Source organism: Botryllus schlosseri, chromosome 3 (genome assembly GCF_051294905.1).
Source record: "Botryllus schlosseri isolate E-star chromosome 3, Bs_hap1, whole genome shotgun sequence".
Classification (NCBI taxonomy): Eukaryota; Metazoa; Chordata; class Ascidiacea; order Stolidobranchia; family Styelidae; genus Botryllus; species Botryllus schlosseri.
In genome coordinates this window covers 12,066,002-12,085,239 of record NC_137238.1, presented here as the reverse complement: position 1 = coordinate 12,085,239, position 19,238 = coordinate 12,066,002, and the positions used below count along the sequence as shown (strand labels likewise).

At 41.3% G+C, this 19,238-nt stretch overlaps 1 protein-coding gene across 5 annotated transcripts in view; it reads left to right on the top strand.

The window, feature by feature from the left end:
- The first annotated feature begins 324 nt into the window (after nt 1–324).
- Nucleotides 325–19,238, top strand: part of LOC145435789 (receptor-type tyrosine-protein phosphatase delta-like) — a 75,716-nt gene continuing 56,802 nt past the window's right edge. The window contains exons 1-4 of one of the 5 annotated variants that reach the window (XM_080313062.1): nt 325–882; nt 1,327–1,392; nt 2,606–2,730; nt 5,431–5,608. In XM_080313062.1, coding sequence (XP_080169188.1) covers nt 783–882; nt 1,327–1,392; nt 2,606–2,730; nt 5,431–5,608 — 469 coding nt within the window. In that variant the 5' untranslated portion in view covers nt 325–782. The remainder of the gene's footprint in view (nt 883–1,326; nt 1,393–2,605; nt 2,731–5,430; nt 5,609–19,238) is intronic. The other 4 variants (XM_080313058.1, XM_080313060.1, XM_080313059.1 and 1 more) reach the window with 4 other exon arrangements.

Here is a 19,238-nt window from a genome sequence, read left to right as displayed (position 1 = left end):
CGTAAGGGAGACCTCATCTGGGTAATAAAATAGACAGGCAGTTAGTAAATCCAGTGTTTAGAGGGCATTTCGTTGTGACATGACTACATGCTACGGCATTAAATATATCCTGGGTATCATTTAGCGTTTTATCAAACTGTGCTGCGGTGGGTAGATATGACACACAAAGTTGCGGGTGAATATAAATGTCGAATATATATCAGTTTCACTTAGTTGTTCGGTGTGCATTCACGAGAAAACATTTCCAATATCGTTGTTCAGTTCAGTGATCATTCAATTTTGCTTTGATATGTGGTATTCTCATGTAACTCAAGTTCTCGTGTATAGGTGGAAGGAAATATCGAACAGCAATCAGCTTCTTGTAGTTGTCGCCAGATTAAATTACGTCTCGCGGTGAGGGTGACCTAAATTAATTAGCAACAGCGCGAAACGCGTATAGCGCATTCTGGATCCGATTGATTATTATGAATGCCCATAGCGAATTAAGGGAGCTTATGCCAGTATCGCCAATCGATGAAATCATAAATATTAGCAGGCGTGAGGTATCATAGCAACCAATCTCAGTTGTGTATCATTTAGGATTTCAAGAGCAACGGGTTTCTGCAGTGTCATTGTTAACAACTTCCGATTTTATCCAGAGCAGTTCGATATATATTCTATCAAACGCTGCACTGATTATCTGGTTTGGAATATGATCAATGCGACAAAGCGTGTGCTGTAGAAGCGTGCGTATTCCTGGACTATCTGCCTACTGGTTTTAACGGATAATCTTGAAAGCGAGCATGGTTATGACCTCGTGGATGACAAGGATCGCTCTGATCTGCATATGTTTGGAATGTGCCGTATCTGGGTTACGGAGTAGGAAACGACAAAACAGAGAAGGTACGTTGATTACTAACAGCTGACGCGATAGCGCGTTTAGACGGGAGATCTATATATTGTTTTTTTGTATCTAATGATTGTGTAAGAAATGTTCTCTTACTTCAGCATTATCGCCTCTGCATTACTTCCAAAACTCTTTGACTTTGCGTGATACATATAAGATAAATTCAATATTTTAATTCGGTGTGAAGATCATGCAAGTACGTGTTTACGATAACGGGGTAGCATTGCTAAAAATAAAGTGCTTACAAGATATAAGCATAAAAGCAACTTGCGCGGGAGATTAGGGATATTATTCGGCATTAGAAATCTTTTGGAGTGCGACCACAAAAATATTTTCCTTTGACTGTAATTATATTCCGAATCCGTTGTATCTTCTTTGTACGAGACTTGATTAGTGCAATGTGTTAATGTGTAAGCATATTCCCATTACCGATTTGTCAGCTATCCATCCCTCAACCGAACCAACGATGGATAATTCACAAGCACAACTGCAAAGTGATTCCGCAGGTAGAAATGCTCCGCGTGATTGGTTTTATGATTGCACGCACAATGTTTTACACGGCATGGTTTTACTTCCGCGCGCCTGTGTGGGTTACTGAATCGTGAATTCCAGGATTTTAAAGAAGTTTGTGAATACAGTGCTGGTTTTAGTACGCTTGATTGTTAATGTTTCTCCCTGGTCTGCGAAAGCTACTCGCAACTTGATAAAAGGTTTCAAATTTTTATAAAGTTAATTCCTGTTGGGTTATTGTCATATATCGACACAATATTCAGCATACGCGGGAGGCACTGGCTGTCGGAGCTCATGAGTGTGAATTACTAATGGTTGAAACCGGATGGATTACCGCTGAAATAGCTATTCCCGACTCGAATTTAATTTAAATTCAACTTATTGTGAATGTAAACTCAACCATGAGTTTGTGAACATGTCTATTCGCAGTTTGAAGTTTATTTGGCATTGCAAAGCTTGTTTAAGACTCATTTGAATGTGTTCAAATGATCATATTGTGGTCTGATTCCTGTTTTCAGCCTGTCTGTTATGTGTGGCGACGAGAGAATTTTTTTCTCAATTTACATCGATTACAGGACGCCGAATTTGCTACCATTTTGCATAATTCATTTTGCATTGAATTGAACATTGCACTTGAATCAAAGTCGAAATTAGGAGAATTGCATCGCTGAATGAAAGTACCAATTCGACTTTGACATCACAGATACATGGGATTCGAGTGCGGTATTAGTCTGCCTCGTATATCCAACTGTCCATTTCTTTTCAATAGCAATTTAGATTAATACAGGTAAATAGTTGCGTACTGTATTACTCCTACTTTAGTAGAGTAACGTAAGAATTTCATTCCGTGTATTATTGACATCCAATATTTTTAGGACAAGACCTAACATAGGCATAAGAATGACATGCACATGCCCATAAAAAGGTTTCTTCACGCGCTTCCTTGCCATATTCCCTCACATCTTCTTTGTAGTCTGAAGATGTAACATGTGATTTGCGATAGCACTTTCGAGGGTAAATGATGGCTTTGAACCACGTATTAAGGCTAGGTGCAAGCTTCACATCATGTACATTTGCAGGATCAAATACTGTGTGTTTTCGTGTGTCGCATTGCTTCGCGAACATCTGTTGGTTAAAACCTATCTTTTTTGATAAATCACGGTATGGAGGTAGGAGGTTACTGACGTGTTCTCTTTACAATATCTTCAGTTGCTGCCACCATCACCCTCGAACCATTCTCACAAGATGCATTGGAACAACAGCCCGTGGCCTTGAGTTGTGAAGCGCAGGGTACGCCACGTCCGAAAATAACCTGGTCCCGGAACGGAAGAGAGGTGATTATGACATCACATTTGTATTCTTACCGCATTGGTTCTTTTCGCGTGCTGCTGCAACAATTATTTGCGATTCGGCCCAGAGTTAGATTACTCGATAATTCCGGTTATTTTTAAACTTATTATAGCGAAATACCGGTGACCCTGTTCTTGTCTGATTTGTGGAAATGTTTCCATGCTTTAATTTCAATTCTAATCTGATTCATAGTTTTGCTTAAAATGTTACACGACAACAGTATCGTGCGATACCAGCCAGGCTTCGTGTACAGAAAATCGCCGTTCTCGTGCTTATGAGTATGGATTCTGTCTGGTTTCATATGAACCGAACTTGATTTTTCGTGCTCATGCTAAATCTAATTCAATTTCGAGTTATTGCGAATTCAGCAATTCCAATTCTAATCTAATTCGGAAAAACTGTGTAGCTGAAATTCGTCCGGAGTAATCATCAGCAACTAGTAAAGAATTGGAAAATATTCGGGGGTCATTTCAATATGAATATACCAGGGGTGGGCATTTGCTAAACTGCGTGCGGCTCTTTCATCCTTTGATTGCCGTTCTTTAATGATTTCACAAATGGAAGAACATTGTATATCAATCGCATCACAAAATATGACGTCACCAGCTGAAATATTTCGAATAAGAGATCGTTCAAAAAGCTAAAAACGTTGTACTTGTCCAGTGTCCAGATATGTTTCTGCCAATGTGCCGGGGTTCGTACATCCACTGTGAAAATTGTCGGAAAGGGACTGCGACTCGCTCCACTGGTTTTGTCTAGTTTCTAATGACGACACGCCTCTCCACCAAAGTCAAAAACGGGAGCATGACTCACTCTTTTGAAGTGCGATAGTGATTTTTGATGCTCCCTGCCTCCTTGCGACGTAGCGTATCGTCTTTAGTTTGCTTGCACTACAATGCCCGATGACACGGTCCCGATACATTCCTTGCTACTACATCAATTGTTTGTGTCAGTGTGAATTACGACTCCAGACACAATTTTGGCTCCCGTGGATTGAAAATGAATGACTCGTGCTACGAACTCGCAAGCAGCCGGTCTTGGAAATGCGACTTTGTGCGATAGCACGCAAATAGAAATTTTCACGGCTAGTTATTGTACTGATATTAGAATGCACATTGCACAGTATAGTTATATTCCATTCTAAATGTGGTTGTTTCAAACGGTTGTTCGACATGTCAGCCCTTTTGCTTGTAGGTATTATGACGGTGACGGTCCATCAAATGCTGTACTCCTGTCCCGCTATATCCTACTAAAAGTGTGCGTGCTGTTTCTATCTGTGATTGCCCACTCAATTCGTGCTCTGCGAATTTACGATGGCAGATCAGACTCTTCGACCTGGCCCGATTGGATACTTCACCGATATTATCCATATTGCACAATCCTCAACAGAAAAGCGCCAGAACAGGATCAGTTGCACGCATAATTGTAGTGGAACGTAAATTATAACACCACTTGTTGATTTAAAAGTTTTCAGCAGTAGTAATGATAAAGGTTCAAAACCACTGGTCAGAGCACTGAAGTTATTCATCACGTGACTTCCGAGAGTGACCACTATTTCGACCATCGTGCATGCGTCCTACTTAGATGAACACTGAACGGTAAACAGTAGAACACTCATCAACTACCGCGTCGTAGCGATCCTAATCTAAATTACAGCATCCAATGATGGTCACGCTAATTGCAAATATATGGAGCACAATTTTATCGGGGACGATGTTTGACTTGCACTTCGCAGACTCCTGTAAATACACAGCTGTACACGCGGTACTGGTGCGATAACACGTTACAGTAGTCGCAAACACCATAATCCAGATGGCTCGCAGTTTACTCAAAAGTGGCTTCAGATACCAAGTCGAGATTTTCTAGGGTATATTGTAATAAGTCGAGCTGATAATATCCTTAATGAATTTAGAGAATATCAATGACCTCGATCCTAAGCTGCTTATAAATAGTTCTCGTGAACAGTCCATACCTACTGCAATCCATTCTCACAGTCACCGGTACAGCGTGTACTGCACGTGCGGTTGTTTTATCACGTATCATAGTGTTACACAGCTAGCATAAACCTAATGTTATTCCGTATTGCACATGTAGTGATTGAGCACACAGTTGCGCTTTCATATAAATGTCGTTTCGACTATTGCGTATTAAACGCGTGTTTCCATCCACACAATATCCCTATGCACTTCAAGTTCGCTTTTGCAATAATCAAACCATCCAATACACATCGGTATCAATTGCCTTTCGTAACATAAGCAAATAGACACTTGGCAGAACGGCAGCACTTTCCCAAGACGGCGTGTTGACAAACATTGTCGCGGTGATGCTAAACGCCGTCGTCCTAATTGATTACGTCGATTGTTTGCGTTGCGGTTCGAGCACCAGTTTTCGCGCAATGATCCAGTCAGTTTGACGCGCAATCGGTTACACCTCTGCACTCGCACAAATGTTATTTCTCACTATATTCAGCTATGGATAGAAATTCCTGTGAATATAGCAAACTGTGACAGAATTCACAGTCAGTTTTTCGATATCCTTGCCTATTCTACTAGTATTCCGGATTCAGTCCGGCTCTTTCTCTAAGTCTCAACCAGATTAGGAATTTATCAAAATAATCTAGCACGCCACAGAATTTCAAGAGTCAGGGGCTCTCGCTATTTCAGTACCAAGATGTTCTGTTTTAGGTGTCAAGCAATAAATTCGACATCAAAACGTACTCGGATAACAAGCAACATTACGGCTCCACGCTGTGGATCGAAAAGATCAAAAAGTCTAAGAAATCCGCATTTTACAACTTCACCTGTAAAGCCCAAAACAGCGTGGGGTCCGACCAGAGGTCCGCCGTGGTATCCGTTGTTAGTGGTGAGTCTTTTCATATATTCCGCGTGACAGACCATTCAAATTATAAGGGTCATGGACATTGGACACTTTCAGATCAGTATAATTTGCTTTGAGTTATTTTTGAGTGCGGTGTAGTCTATAATAATGTTACTGGGTACACTTTATCGATAAGGTAGATACCGGTAGTGTCTGCGCCGCTTTGAATATTCCACCAATAATGAATATTGAATATAGATCATTGAAATCTAGCATTTGTATGTTTAGTTTATATATCTTGCAACAGTCTGTATCGGTATGCCAAGTCGCCAACTTTAGTGGTAATAACAATAATTCTGTTAACGCAATATCATCGTAGTTACCCGTATCGTAATTCGTAAGGCGCATTGCTCACTCTTAAGATACCGAGTGCTTTCAAACACTTGGAATTATGCTGTTGACTTAATGTCTACTTTTGTGTTTCCTTATGGGTCGGACATAATTGCTTTCCATTGAACGCTGAAGTATTGTGTGGTATGGGCGTCGTATTGTGTTTGCTACCTGTGATTTCACGGTACTGCGGGTAATAGAATCTGGGATGAGATCGGCGTATTCCAGTTCATTGTGAGACAGATACTACGTGATGACGCAATACCACGCACGTTGACTTTTGTGAATCGCGGTTTAGGTCGTACATGGGATTATTGCAAATAATACCCACGTTACAGTACCGGCACTTATATTTTAACTGACCATTCAGCGCTAATGTGGCACATCATCGCATTTCAAATGTGCTAACGCATATTCGCGATACAGGAGGCATCAATCTGTGTGTCTTATCACTGATAATGTCTTCAAATATGTAATATTAGTTAGTACACGTCGTGATAAATCAGTCGAACGTTTGTTTCGCAGTCATGGAACCACAGTGTCGCATTTGTAGCCTACGCGTGGGAACGTGGTACAATCGTATCGTGGATGATTGACTTCCCGTCGAATCCCGTAAAGAGTTCCTCTTCTGAGTTCGTCCATATCTGAATTCAGTTATCACGTTATAAACCGCTGCCATTAAACAGCCTACATATCTAAGTCGTCACTGATTTGATACTCCTCTAAATACGCATTAATTCTTCATCAAACCACCGCATAGGTGATGTGAGTAACACGTGATTGATAGGTACCTTGTCAAACATACTGTTCAGTACATTCCGTTTTACAATATGCACTTATCACCAGTATAATCCTGTAAGAGACTTATGTCATCGTCTGTCTATGTTTTACGTATTCCGCTCAGCAATCTTTCCCTTCCTCCTCCATCTCTGAGATTGACATATGCGATTACGAGCATGTGGGTTTATGGGTGTTGTACGATGACGTGTGTCGCATTTAGTATCGCTGTCATTATTATGACGATAGCTAGTCACGTGTAAAAGGGATGAGAATAATCCTTTCATGAATCCTGGAGGATCGCAGATCCCTTGTTACGGCAATGGCGCGCTTGTAAAACGACATCATTTTAGTCTGGTCGGCGATAGTCCGCGTAGCTAGGCATATATTCATTCGCTATGTCACTGATCACCTATTTCTGAAATTTAACTTTCACGCATCGAACACTTTACTCCGAGTATGCGTTTTCAATTTCCTGACGTCGGTGTGCTTAGTTGACAATAGTATTACCGCGATCGTGTGGATTATCCTTACTGATGTTGTGATAGTGGCTGCTTGGTAGAAAGGTCAGCCGTGAATGTATTGGGTTTGTTCACAAGTAATCCTGTTTGATGCTATACTGACTTCGCCGATACACGGTACAGTGCGTGATAAAGTTATGGCATTTGAAACACGCAGTGGGATAGCTTGGTATCCATATGGTAGACATTATAATTGAGTATAGTTGACTGGGTAATTATGTTTACTTCTCCTCAGCGCTTGTTTCTGCCCCTACATATTTGTATTCCATACCACTCCTGTGGCTCTGTCACTGGGCTTCCAGCACTGTATATGATAAAGGCCACGTGATTATGTGTCTTCTAGCTTGTCTAGTACAATTGGATGTATTGGACCGGCTTGGCCCCGAGCGTCCATTCAATCGACACAATTGTCGTAATCTGTGTCACTATTGCTGAACGATTAGGACATTCTCTTATTTGTTGCTGCAAATTCGCGTCAACACATCCAAGACAACTGGCAATGGGGGTCTTTGCGGCTTATGAGAATCAACATTAGCTCCCGGGCATACGCCATATGTCAGCTGGTATGCGCAATGTTTCTCGGTAAAAGCAAGCGTCGTTTTTTGCTGATCGATTAGGGATTAGTCGCATGTTGCCAATTACTTAACTATGCGTCTCTTACTGCCGTTTAATCGAGCGGCCCGCTTCGCGTCTCGCGAGACCACGGCTTGTCTGCCCGTTGCGCATGTTTTTTTTTTCTGGCGCGGTGCCTCTGGGATTTAAAACATACGACCAAGATGTATAGGAATTATCGTAGGCCCCGGAAGTATCCGTCTGAATTTTATCCGATAATTGGTGCGATGTCATGCTTGATCGGTATGGGAATGGGAAGCCGTATTATACTCAAATGTCACCTTTGGCACCAAATGTACATTGCACATGGATTGGATAGCTCCTGTAAGTTTGTTACGTCCCACGCAGGAATCTCGTGGGCCTGTTTGGGTCTGTGAAGCAACTTTAAAAAGTCCGCTATATATCCTCCATTATGTTTGATTTGTGTTTGTTTCGATTAGAAAGCTGAATTTTGCACCAAATTGTTGACTTGGTTTGCAACTCACACTATGTTTCAAATTGGAAATGTCTGCGTTTCTCGTTTGCAGGCAGTAAATTTCTGATCCATCAGCCATGTATCACTGACGTTTTATGTATGTATATAAATGCTATTTTCTGAAATCATCCGGATGTCTTCATCGTCGATTATCGTATCGTGGGTTGATCAATATCACGAAAAACCAAATATGACGCTTTCCACCTTGCATTCCCAAGGCGGGCACCAAATGATCGTTCTTCTGCGGTAATCAATCTGCGATATCTTCGCTAAATCTTGGCGCCGGATTATACCGCTATACAACATTCTCTGCGTTGATGACCAGATACGCTTTTGTGTGGTTTGTTACGCCATAATTCCATTTTATGCCTCATGAGGAAGGTCACGGGTAGATTGTTGTACCAGAGGCGGTCATCTTGATATTATTGCGGCGTCGATTACACGAGTTTGAGTTATCTTGTTTTAAACGCTGGGTCCGTTTTAGCGATCTTGCGTCGCGGTTTTGTGAATTTGGAGTCGCAGTAATCACAGGAAGTGTGATCTTAACGTCTTCCGCACTGAACATCGGGTTATTTGTGGGATTTCGTTTGCAGGTTTCCTTACAAATCAATGCAAATCAGATCGCAAATGCGTGTTGTGGTGTATATGGAAGATATGACAAAAATCACAGTTTTCAAACAATAAAATAATACCGGTCCTTGTTCGTATTTATGCTCTGGGGCGTTGTGATGAGACATATGTCCTATTTCGGCGCTATAGCACTTATTATATAGGTCGAAGAATCTTCAAAATGCTAGTAAAACGCATTTTACATTCTGGGTCGCCCAAGAACCGATGCTTAAATTGAAGTTCAGATCTGGTCTTGCTAAAGTTACTAATATAGATCCTATATTACAGATCCGGCCAGACTAGAATTTATCCTCAAATCTTAATAGCAAATAAAGCTGACATCTGATAGTCAAAAAGCTCGAAAAAACTTGCTTCAATTTCAAATCTTTCGAAATTCATGATCGCGGATCCTGTCTCGGTAAAAATACAAATGTAAAGTACAAATTATATCTTCATATCCGGAAAAAGGCAGAGCCGGACGACCTGAATCACACTAGTATTGCACTAATTGTTGCGTCACAAGGCCATAACCTCTCCCGTCGTCATTTACCCTGTACGCATCTTTTTGGTTCGCGGACGGTGTTTCCCGCTGCGAAATTCCAACGATTTCTTATCTGCGTTTTCCGAAACACTCTCACATTACCCCGGACCCCAAACCCCGTAATTGCCGCTGTGGAATGCCAAGCATCCCTCTCTCCAGCGTCAAGTGCTACTTTCCAGACGCACATGGTCTTGTTTCTGCACTCGGGAAACAAAAACCGCGCTCGTTGAAGTGTGATTTATTGTGGAATCGGGAAAAATCTCGCTCCGCTACACCCCTCCGCTTCACTTCAGCGTGCCATTAACTAATCTTATGTCTGCGTGAATGGTAGGCATTATTTTGTTGATATTGCGTTCCCGAAATCGCATTGCTGTTGTGATTTCCGTGCCACACGTGGTCGATTCTCGCCTTGGTGATGAAGTGCCAGATTGTGTTTTCACAACGGATACTCTTCTGGGTTCAGAAATGCCATGGCTAAAATTTGAACTTTTGCTCTGTCTTACAAATACACACAATTCTCATTCTCATCATTGCAAATGTTACGATAATGATAAATTATTCATCAAGGCGATGTATATATGCGGTCAGTTTCGTGTATAGAGCTTGCGTTTTGTCAATTTATAGAACCGCAGCGTAACACATAACGATTCTTGGTAGAAGATGTATTTTCCCCATTCAATGCCTTGTTATTCTGCCGGATAAATCGATTTTCTTCAATCTAATTGATCGCATGATCATGTATTTTTACTGCGCAATTTTGCGCTGGGTTACGTGGGCTACCGTGACCGTGGAGTGGTTGCTTTGTGCAGTGAAACATTTGCGTGGCGTCCAATATATATACGAGACAGTCGTGCGAGACTTGTTGATCTTTACATACCCTTTAGTTGAAGACTGACCAATGTGACCATCCCCAATAATTTTGCAAAATGATGCTTGCGTTTCTACAATATACATACATACCAGAAAATCTTAAAGGGAATATTGCTGTTGAACCGTATCAAAAATGTACTTAATCTAAATTTTAGCTTTAAGAGTACATTTCATGAAACAGGTAGTTTCATGCAAATTTAATGAGAATTCGTATGTCGCTTTGTTTGGACCAAAATATGGAATCAATTCACGACGCTATAATATATATAAGAATTGTTTCCACCCAACAAGTGTATGCTTAAATCCGACATACAAAATGTCATTTTGAAGATTCTCATTCAATTCTGCAAATTCCCTGTGTCCTCGAGGAACCGTAAGTAGTCCCTGTACTCTTAGTTAGTAACCAGTAATCTAAGGCGTGAACCTGATGAATAATTTCTTTAAGACACTGGGTTGAATTTCAATATTGCACATGACACTATACACCAAAATACGTTTCGATTTTTACTTGAATTTTCAAGCAGAATGAGGAGCGTCAGCGTCACTTCGTACGTAGCGGCGATGTTGTGAGAAGTCACTTTGGGTGTAAATCCCGAGAATGTGCATATACTGCACAATTCTCCCGAGATAGCACATTTCATGTCCTGCGTAAATTTGAAATGAAATTGCAGATGTCTATTTGGAGGGCAAGGAGAGAGCTGCTTTACGCGGAATCGTTTGACGTTTAATTTCCGGGTTTTCGTGGCGACATGCGACTTATATCGATTGCGAACTTTTGATTTTAACGTCGAATGTCGTTCCGCCTCCCCGGGGGCCTCTCGACCTGATTTGATACATTCTCGATATATTCAATCGATTGCGTCCACCGTTGGCAGTGTGCGATATGTGAAATCTGCGGCCTGGGCCTAGCAAGGATTATTAAGTTTTACGGACGCGATAAAAGCTTAGAAGCACATGGTAGGGTGATAGTGTTTCGTTTGACGATATATAAATTAACTCCGTCGCAATAAAAGAACCCTATATATAATGTCACCGAAACGTTGATGGACTGAAACTCACGGTTCTACGGCACTGATTTTAGCTATCTTATGACATCATTAGCGATATCCTTGAGACCTTGACAGTTTCGTAGCACCAAACGAATGACACTGCCCCCAAACGAACACACCATCAGATATGAAAGCGGGAAAGCCCTCTATATAACTTGAACAGATTATTTTAATTACTACCGTTACTCTCCACCGTAATCTGACGACAGGTCTGCCACGCTTCGATTGCCGGATTATGACATCATAAAAACGTATAGAGCAGTTCCATCGCCTAATTACCCAGCATAACCCCATAACTCATTGTACTACGTTGTCGCACAGCCCATTATTCGCGGTGCAAACGGACTTACCCTGTTTTAACTACCGGCTCTGCGTCAAATAAATAATGTAGGAAAGTAGGTTAAATGCGCATTTGTTGTGCCCGAGCGAAAAAGTACCGTGTCCTGTGTTCAATTGTCGGCGGCGCGCGCATGAGCGAAACTAGAGCGGAACAAATAGAATTTTGTCATAAATCAGAGGAAGAGATGAACGTAATATTTTGTAACTTTTCCAGCCACACGGCCGACATCGCTCTTTTTAAAAACATGACATCATATGAAATTTATGGGAAAGTGTTAATTTGCGGTGTCGGTGGTATGAAAGGCGATGTTCCCAGCAGTTACGTTTCTCTTAAATGCCTTTAAGAGATTAGGTTTGCCCCGTGTCTGGCAACATTGTCATTTTGACAACCTACCTATCGACGCCTCTATTAAGCCTATTGCGCTAAGTTGATCCTCGATAAAGCAGCAAGGTATTATCTAGCATTCTGTTTCGTTGAATGATTGCTACCAGTAGCGCACCAATGAACCAGTGCGCAGTCATATTGCGCTGTAAGAATAAGGATATTTGGGCTTGTTACTAAAATGTAGCTTGATATACTTGGGGTAATGCGTCTTGAAATGCAACATTTCCAAGACATGGTAACCTGATATCAATAAAGTCTGCGGCGCGCAACCAAATTCTGTGACATCAACTTACAAAGTACGTTGTTCATTACACCTGATAATACTGAAAGAACATAGTGCTCCTGCTGTATACTAAGATTTAGGTTTCCAGTCGGTGAATACTTGATTTCTTGTACCATGGTATCTCTCGCACTGACTGAATATTACGTCACAAAGTTACCGAATGTGTCCGAGTAAGATTTAGAGCTGTTATCTAGCCTAGTAGGATTGAAAGCAGTTTGGGTGCGGAGTGATGTGTCAAGTCTCTAGTCTCTATTTAGGCACAATTTCCCGAATTTAAATCAAAACCAATAGACGGGGAATACCATGTCGGTGTGCACATCTATATGTGACAAACGCTGGCAAGTCTGGGAGGTCAAATAATGTAATAAAGTCACGGCAAACAACACCTGGCGATTTGGTGTAGTAGCCGCGATATCAATGCGACCGATGTGACCCGTCACGTTTTATTTTATCGAATTTACCGTCGTAACAAATCATCAATATTGAGTCAACCGCGACGCCGTGCATCACCCGTTGTGTTACGTGCGTGACCTACTTCTGAAACTGATAGTGCTCAAATGTAAACTGCTGTTAGCACCCATATGCGTGCACCGGATGGCTGTCCCCCGTAATGATACGAAATTAACCGGCAAAGATACATCGTTTCAAGTGCGAACAGATCACAGATATTCGGACAGAGAATGTAGTTGAATTTGTCTAAATTTTGGTCTGTGAACGATTATGCAAATTCTAACATCCAATCTATTCCTGTTTTTGTGGTTCTCGGTCTGCGGGTTGTAACCCATATCTAGACTACACGACACTTGTTTAAAATGTACAGTTTATGTCATAGATCACAAGTTAATGCCAACTCGATATCAATAATACGCGCTCTACAATTTCGATATGTAATCCGCCCCGTCAAAATGCGGTGTTTAGTCACTTCTTCTCTGCTCATAAAGAGCCCGCTCATTGTAATGCACATTGCGTACTACGTGTCCGCGATAATGATAATGCCTCAACTAACAGTTTTGTGCACGGTGGTAAATAGAGTTGTTGAAATCAAGACAGGATTGCATGCTTGGCAGATCAATTTCATTAGTTATGTCATGTGGACCGATTGGTAGACGCTTGAGGGTATTTGGTAGCTTTGATTAACGCTTCCGAAATTATGTGTTGAATATTTATAGATTTTTAGGATTTTGACGCGTTTCAAACGCGCCGTTGCCTAAAGATTACGATCATTTTCCGCCGTAAGAATCGTGTAATTATCATAGAGAATTTAATTGTCGATCGCAGAGCGAATGCAGCGCTAACAGATGTGGTTGTACTTAGCCATTAGCATAGTTGACTAATTGCCGGCTGCCAGGCGAGAAGGCGAGATCACCTCCGCTGCGACTTGATAGATGGTTTGTTGTTAGTTTTCGAAATATACGCTATCGCTTTTAATCACATAGCGCCGGACATCTGGAGCTGTGGTACTAACTTTCACGGAAATAACGAAATTCCTCTTCGAATACCGGTGAATTGTTAATTGGGGTCCGTTCTACGAGCGCACAGTGAATGATGAACTAGAGTGTAGCTATTCTGTTGAAAGCCGTATCGATGTAAATATCGTTGATTAAAACGTACCTGCGATGAAGGAGATGAAATATTCCCAGTCAAAGGTGATTGCACACATTTCACGATGCATTGAGTCAACGTATTGTATCTCAATCGGGACCAGAATACAAAATGCTTATATTTTCCAATTATAATTAACTGCAAGTTTAAATGTTGGTATCTTTTGTCGCACAGACTTCAAAACACCTTGTACTGTAATTGTACATTGCACAAAGTCCACACATAGTACATGTCTAATTATCTACATTGCTATTTTTCTGAATACTTCTCATTTATCAAGACGCGTTCCGTAACGTTATCAGACACAGTATCGTAGAGCATTCAAGGCTATCACTAACCCATACTGTGGGTAAATGTATTCCTAATTTATAACTTAATCAAACCAGCCCGAGTGCCATAATAAACACGTCCGTGCGCAATGCATTTGATATTGATAGGCTTGAACAATAGTTGGTGCGTGAGAGTCGGCCGAGATGCAAGCATACCGGTGCTCTAGGAAGAAGTTTACAAGATTAGTAATCATCACATTTGATTCTCTGATACTATGAACGCGAAGAACCCGGTATTGAGCAGTGCATAGCTGAGATGTTTCAGATTTTTCCAATACATGATGAAACTACTTCCAATGGACGTAAATAATCAAGGTTCCAAGAGTACTCGCTCGAGTAGCTAATAATGCAGATGTATCTAAGCTAACAATGAAGAATGTCTAATGACACTACAACTAGGTACGATTTTCGAAGATATAATCAGTTGCCGTGTTACATGAGCTATTTCACGCGGCTCTGATGACAATTTCACTCATAAAGTTGATGTAAACTTATCTCAAAATTACATAGCTTTCCAAATCCAAATTATAAAAGCGAGTACAAATAGGCACAATTGTATATTGAGTACTCCATATCTGAGTACAAGATATAACAAGATTCCCCCCGTTGCATTAATGGTCCATTGTATAGTGCAGGTCGATTTACATCTGGGAATTTTCCATTCCGCTGCAATGTAATCGACCCCGAGATCCGTAATGCATTATTCGCAAATAAGGCATGGATACCTGCGCGTTGCGGTCGTTCATCTCGGCACCACGCATTAAAGCATTAGTCCAAGTCTGGATGGATGGATTCATTAGACCTTCGATCAAATTAACTTCGATTTCGCGTTCTTGGGACGCGCGGCTTGTATTCCCACGGGGCCGACGAAAAATTAAAGAAACCGCTTTTACTTGTGTTTTTCATTTAAGCCCGTCTGCCTCGGATAAGACGGAGTGATATCGAAATTTATGCCATTACTGGAATATATGAGAAACTTTTTAGCGGCTCTGGTATCGATTTGATTTCGCCCGGGTCGTTCTGGTCTGTCGTATTTTGACGGCTGTGAATTTATTGTGCATGGCGCCAGTGGAAATATATCGAATCCATAATTTTACCGAGAAATATATGAGTCAGTGCAACCCCCAATCGAATAACGACCCTCTATGATTATTGTGGAGGTTTCTTGTTACATTTAAAATTAAATTGCTTGCGATTAACCGCGAAGTCGCTACGTCCACACTCATTGCGATGTTTTTGGATAATCCCACGTTGCATGTTGCTGTATTGCGGCATATGCATGCGTTTTGAATTCGGTTGGTGGTATTCGTTGAGTTTGCGCACCTGTGGCGAAGCGGTTGCTAGGTATTAAAGCCTCTATCGTGGAGTGCGTTTAGCTCAGCTCCTTACTGATACTGACTCTCACATAATTTACGTGAAGTAAAAGTACTCAATAGCCGCTGCTACCAATCACATTTGGTAACACATTCCAATTAATGATATCTACATCTACTCAACGCGTTATAAAAACATAAAAAAAAGTACTAGCAGAGTGGGTTTTGCTAAAGCATATCCTGCTGGGGTTCGCATTTCTTAATTGAGGATCACTCAGCTCTGGAAAATTGTGGAGACATCTGCATTGATCGGGGATTACTCTGGGTCTTGTGTCCATTGGGGCCACTTACTAACAATGATGTCACACCACACTAGCTCTATATCTTGCCAGGAAAGGATATCTCAAATGTAGAGTATCGTTTCATACAGATATATGCCATGTGTAGTGTAGAAAGGTTCTTCGAAACTGGCCAAGCATGTATCCGTGAATTAAGGAAGGCACATGTTAAGTACAAAGCCGAGTTTTCGAAAAATCGTGGGAAAGCGCTAATTTATAAATAACATTTTCCCTTGTCATCGTAGTGACCGCGAGCGTATACTTCACACTGTGGTTAAGCAAAACAGGTTTAAACATGACGTAAATGATTCGTCCATGCGTGTCCCGTTGTGGCATCTTGTTTATTGAAGCGCCTTTCCGAGATCGTCAAGCACCCATTCGTAGGGGTATGTTTGGAAAGAGAGAGTAGCTGCTATAATAGGAATTTGATTTTGTACATGGTTTTCCAGAGGTAGCCCATCGATTATCTATAAGCTATAGTAGATATGGTCCTATGTGGTACGATAACAGTCGTAGTAACTACGTCAACGTCACAGGCATAACGTTTCTGTGGGACGGGTCACTTTGTTATGGAAAATTGACTTGAAATATCCGTAGGTACTGGATACATCTCTGACCGTACGTCATATCAGTCGGTTCTATACCAATACCGAGAAAACCATTACCGAGAATGGACATTACCGAGAAAACCATTACCGAGAATGGACATTACCGAGAATGGACATTACCGAGAAGGGTCATTACCGAGAATGGACACCACCGAGAATGGACATTACCGAGAATGGCCAATTCGAGTAACTGAGTGATTCGATTCGTAATCACGTATTATGCTTCGAGTCGAGTTGAGTAATCAAGTATCACTCATTATGACGTCACAACGGAATGCAATATGTCAAAGCTCACATATGTGCCTATTATGCGACCACAAAGAATATTATGCCTGTTACCCATCACATTAAAGCAGTGGCGGCTCGTCCTATAGGGCAACTGGGGCATTGCCCCACCTAAAATTCTGTTCAATAACAATTCTTCACAATTTATAGACGCACACCTATCTATATAAACCGAAATCACAGCGAAAATCGTATACTTCTTGTCCTTTCGCTTGTAAATGCCCATATATAGCGAAGTTTATGCGAAAATCGAATTCTCTTCTGTGTTTTCGCTTTGCGAATGCCTAGCCGGGGCTTGCCCCGGTAGCGCTCATAACAAGCTTTCACTGTCTATTCTCTCAAAACCGCGCACAATAAAGAAACGGTGATTTACTCTCTCCTATTCATAAAATTACCGAGCAACCGGGGCACGATAGCTCTGTGCCCTTAAGGTGTGATGTAACAATCGTATCTATAGCTGAACTCTGTTACCGTCATCTGCGTTTAGTCGACCTTCGCTGGTATAGGTCGATTTTAATGGGGTTTTACACCATGAAAACTCTTGAAACTTGTTATGTCATGTCGTGATGGTGGTATTTAACACTGCCCCGAGTTTCAGGGTTTCTACTTAAAGTTTAGGGTAGTAATTCCGTTTCCGAAGTTGAGTGTGTGCTGATCCGTCATGTATCGCAAACAGATTTTACTCAAAAGCCGGTATTGGTATCCATTGGTTTTGACGATGTTCAATACCGAGATCGGTTATGACATTTGGCACGGTAAGTCTTAATGTTAGTATCGAACGCTGTACCAAGTTTTAAGTTTGTCACTGAACTGTGTTAGTGGTAATTTGGTTTCCTAATTCGAGTGAGAGCTGACTAGTCATTTATCGCTAACAGATTATACGCAAAGCCGGTATTGGTCTCTATTGATTTTAACGATGCTCCTTACCTAGATCCGTCATAAGCTTTTGCACGGTATGTCTTGATTTTAGTATCGAACGCTGTGCCAAGTCTCAAGGTTGACACTCAATGATTAGGGCAGTAATTTCGTTATCAAGGTCGAGTGTGGTAAAGATGTGCTTCGATCTGACACTTTAGCCTACAACACATTGCGGATTTCACGCAAAAGCCGGTGTATCTGCGGTAACGTTAACTGAGATGATGATATCATTCTCAGTTTGCATTCAAATATTTACTTTGATATTATATTCTCCAATGTCAATTTCACCGTGAAATTGTGGCCTTCAAGCCATTTGCTTACAACCCCCTGTCAAGCGCGATAGTTATTTCGTTTTCGATGGCGGCTAACAGCTGATCACTTGATCAGCCTATTCCTCAGTAAATTTTACGCAAAATTCGGTGTTGGTCTGTTCGCATTAATTTTGACAGTGTACCATACCGAAAAGGGCCATGAGGCCACTTCTCGATAATGTCATGTAACAGTGTACCAAGTTTAAGGCTTTCATCCACGTATTTATTCGGTAATATATTTTCCAAAGGCCATTTCGCAGCAGACCTATAAGACAGTAATAAAAACGTATGTGTCGTGTTACAGTCTCCAGTTTCAAGACCAAAATCTCTTATGCTGTACCGACTACCGAGACCAAATTTCCGAGGCTGCTATTCTTAGTTCTTTAGAATGATGTTTTGGATTCAATAAGACAGGCCCAATCTATGAGATAACAATTGCGTATCTGTCCGAATTCGTTGACCTTTCCAATTAGGCTTACGCTATCTCTCGAGTTATAGTCATTTCCAATTCTGCAGATAATTAGTCAGGTCTAATGCGAACATGAACCGTGTTGAATCTTTGTTCCGTACGCCGTTTACGCAGTTACCACACTTCAAGTCACAGCTCACCAGCAGACCTCTCGTGGCACATACGTTAAAATCACTGTTGCCGGGAAATTCATGTTACCGTACTATCATTAAGTTACTTGTTTACGTTGGAAAACGCCATTGTGACGTCATCTTGATAAAAGTCGCTTGCAGCCCTTGCCCCACCACCCGATATTGTCACGAGCCGCCACTGCATTAAAGATACTTTGGTATTTGTTCGGCCATACCGATTTCATTGCACTTGGTTACGATGTTGTGGGATGATCATGACCTCGGAAATGTGCCATTTCCAGTAATGTTTGTACTCTGTACGATATGTTTCGTATGCTATGATACGGCCAGTCAGGTTTTCAAGGCTTCAACTGTGAAAATTAGTATCGAAACTATAATTCTCGTTAATAAATTAACTTTCAGTGGCGAGGAGCGTATAATTTCAGTACTCGAAAAAATCGTCTTTTACTACTCGACTCGAATCATTAAAATTAATACTCGATTCAGATTCGAGTACTCGAATCATTGTGCCCAGCCCTAG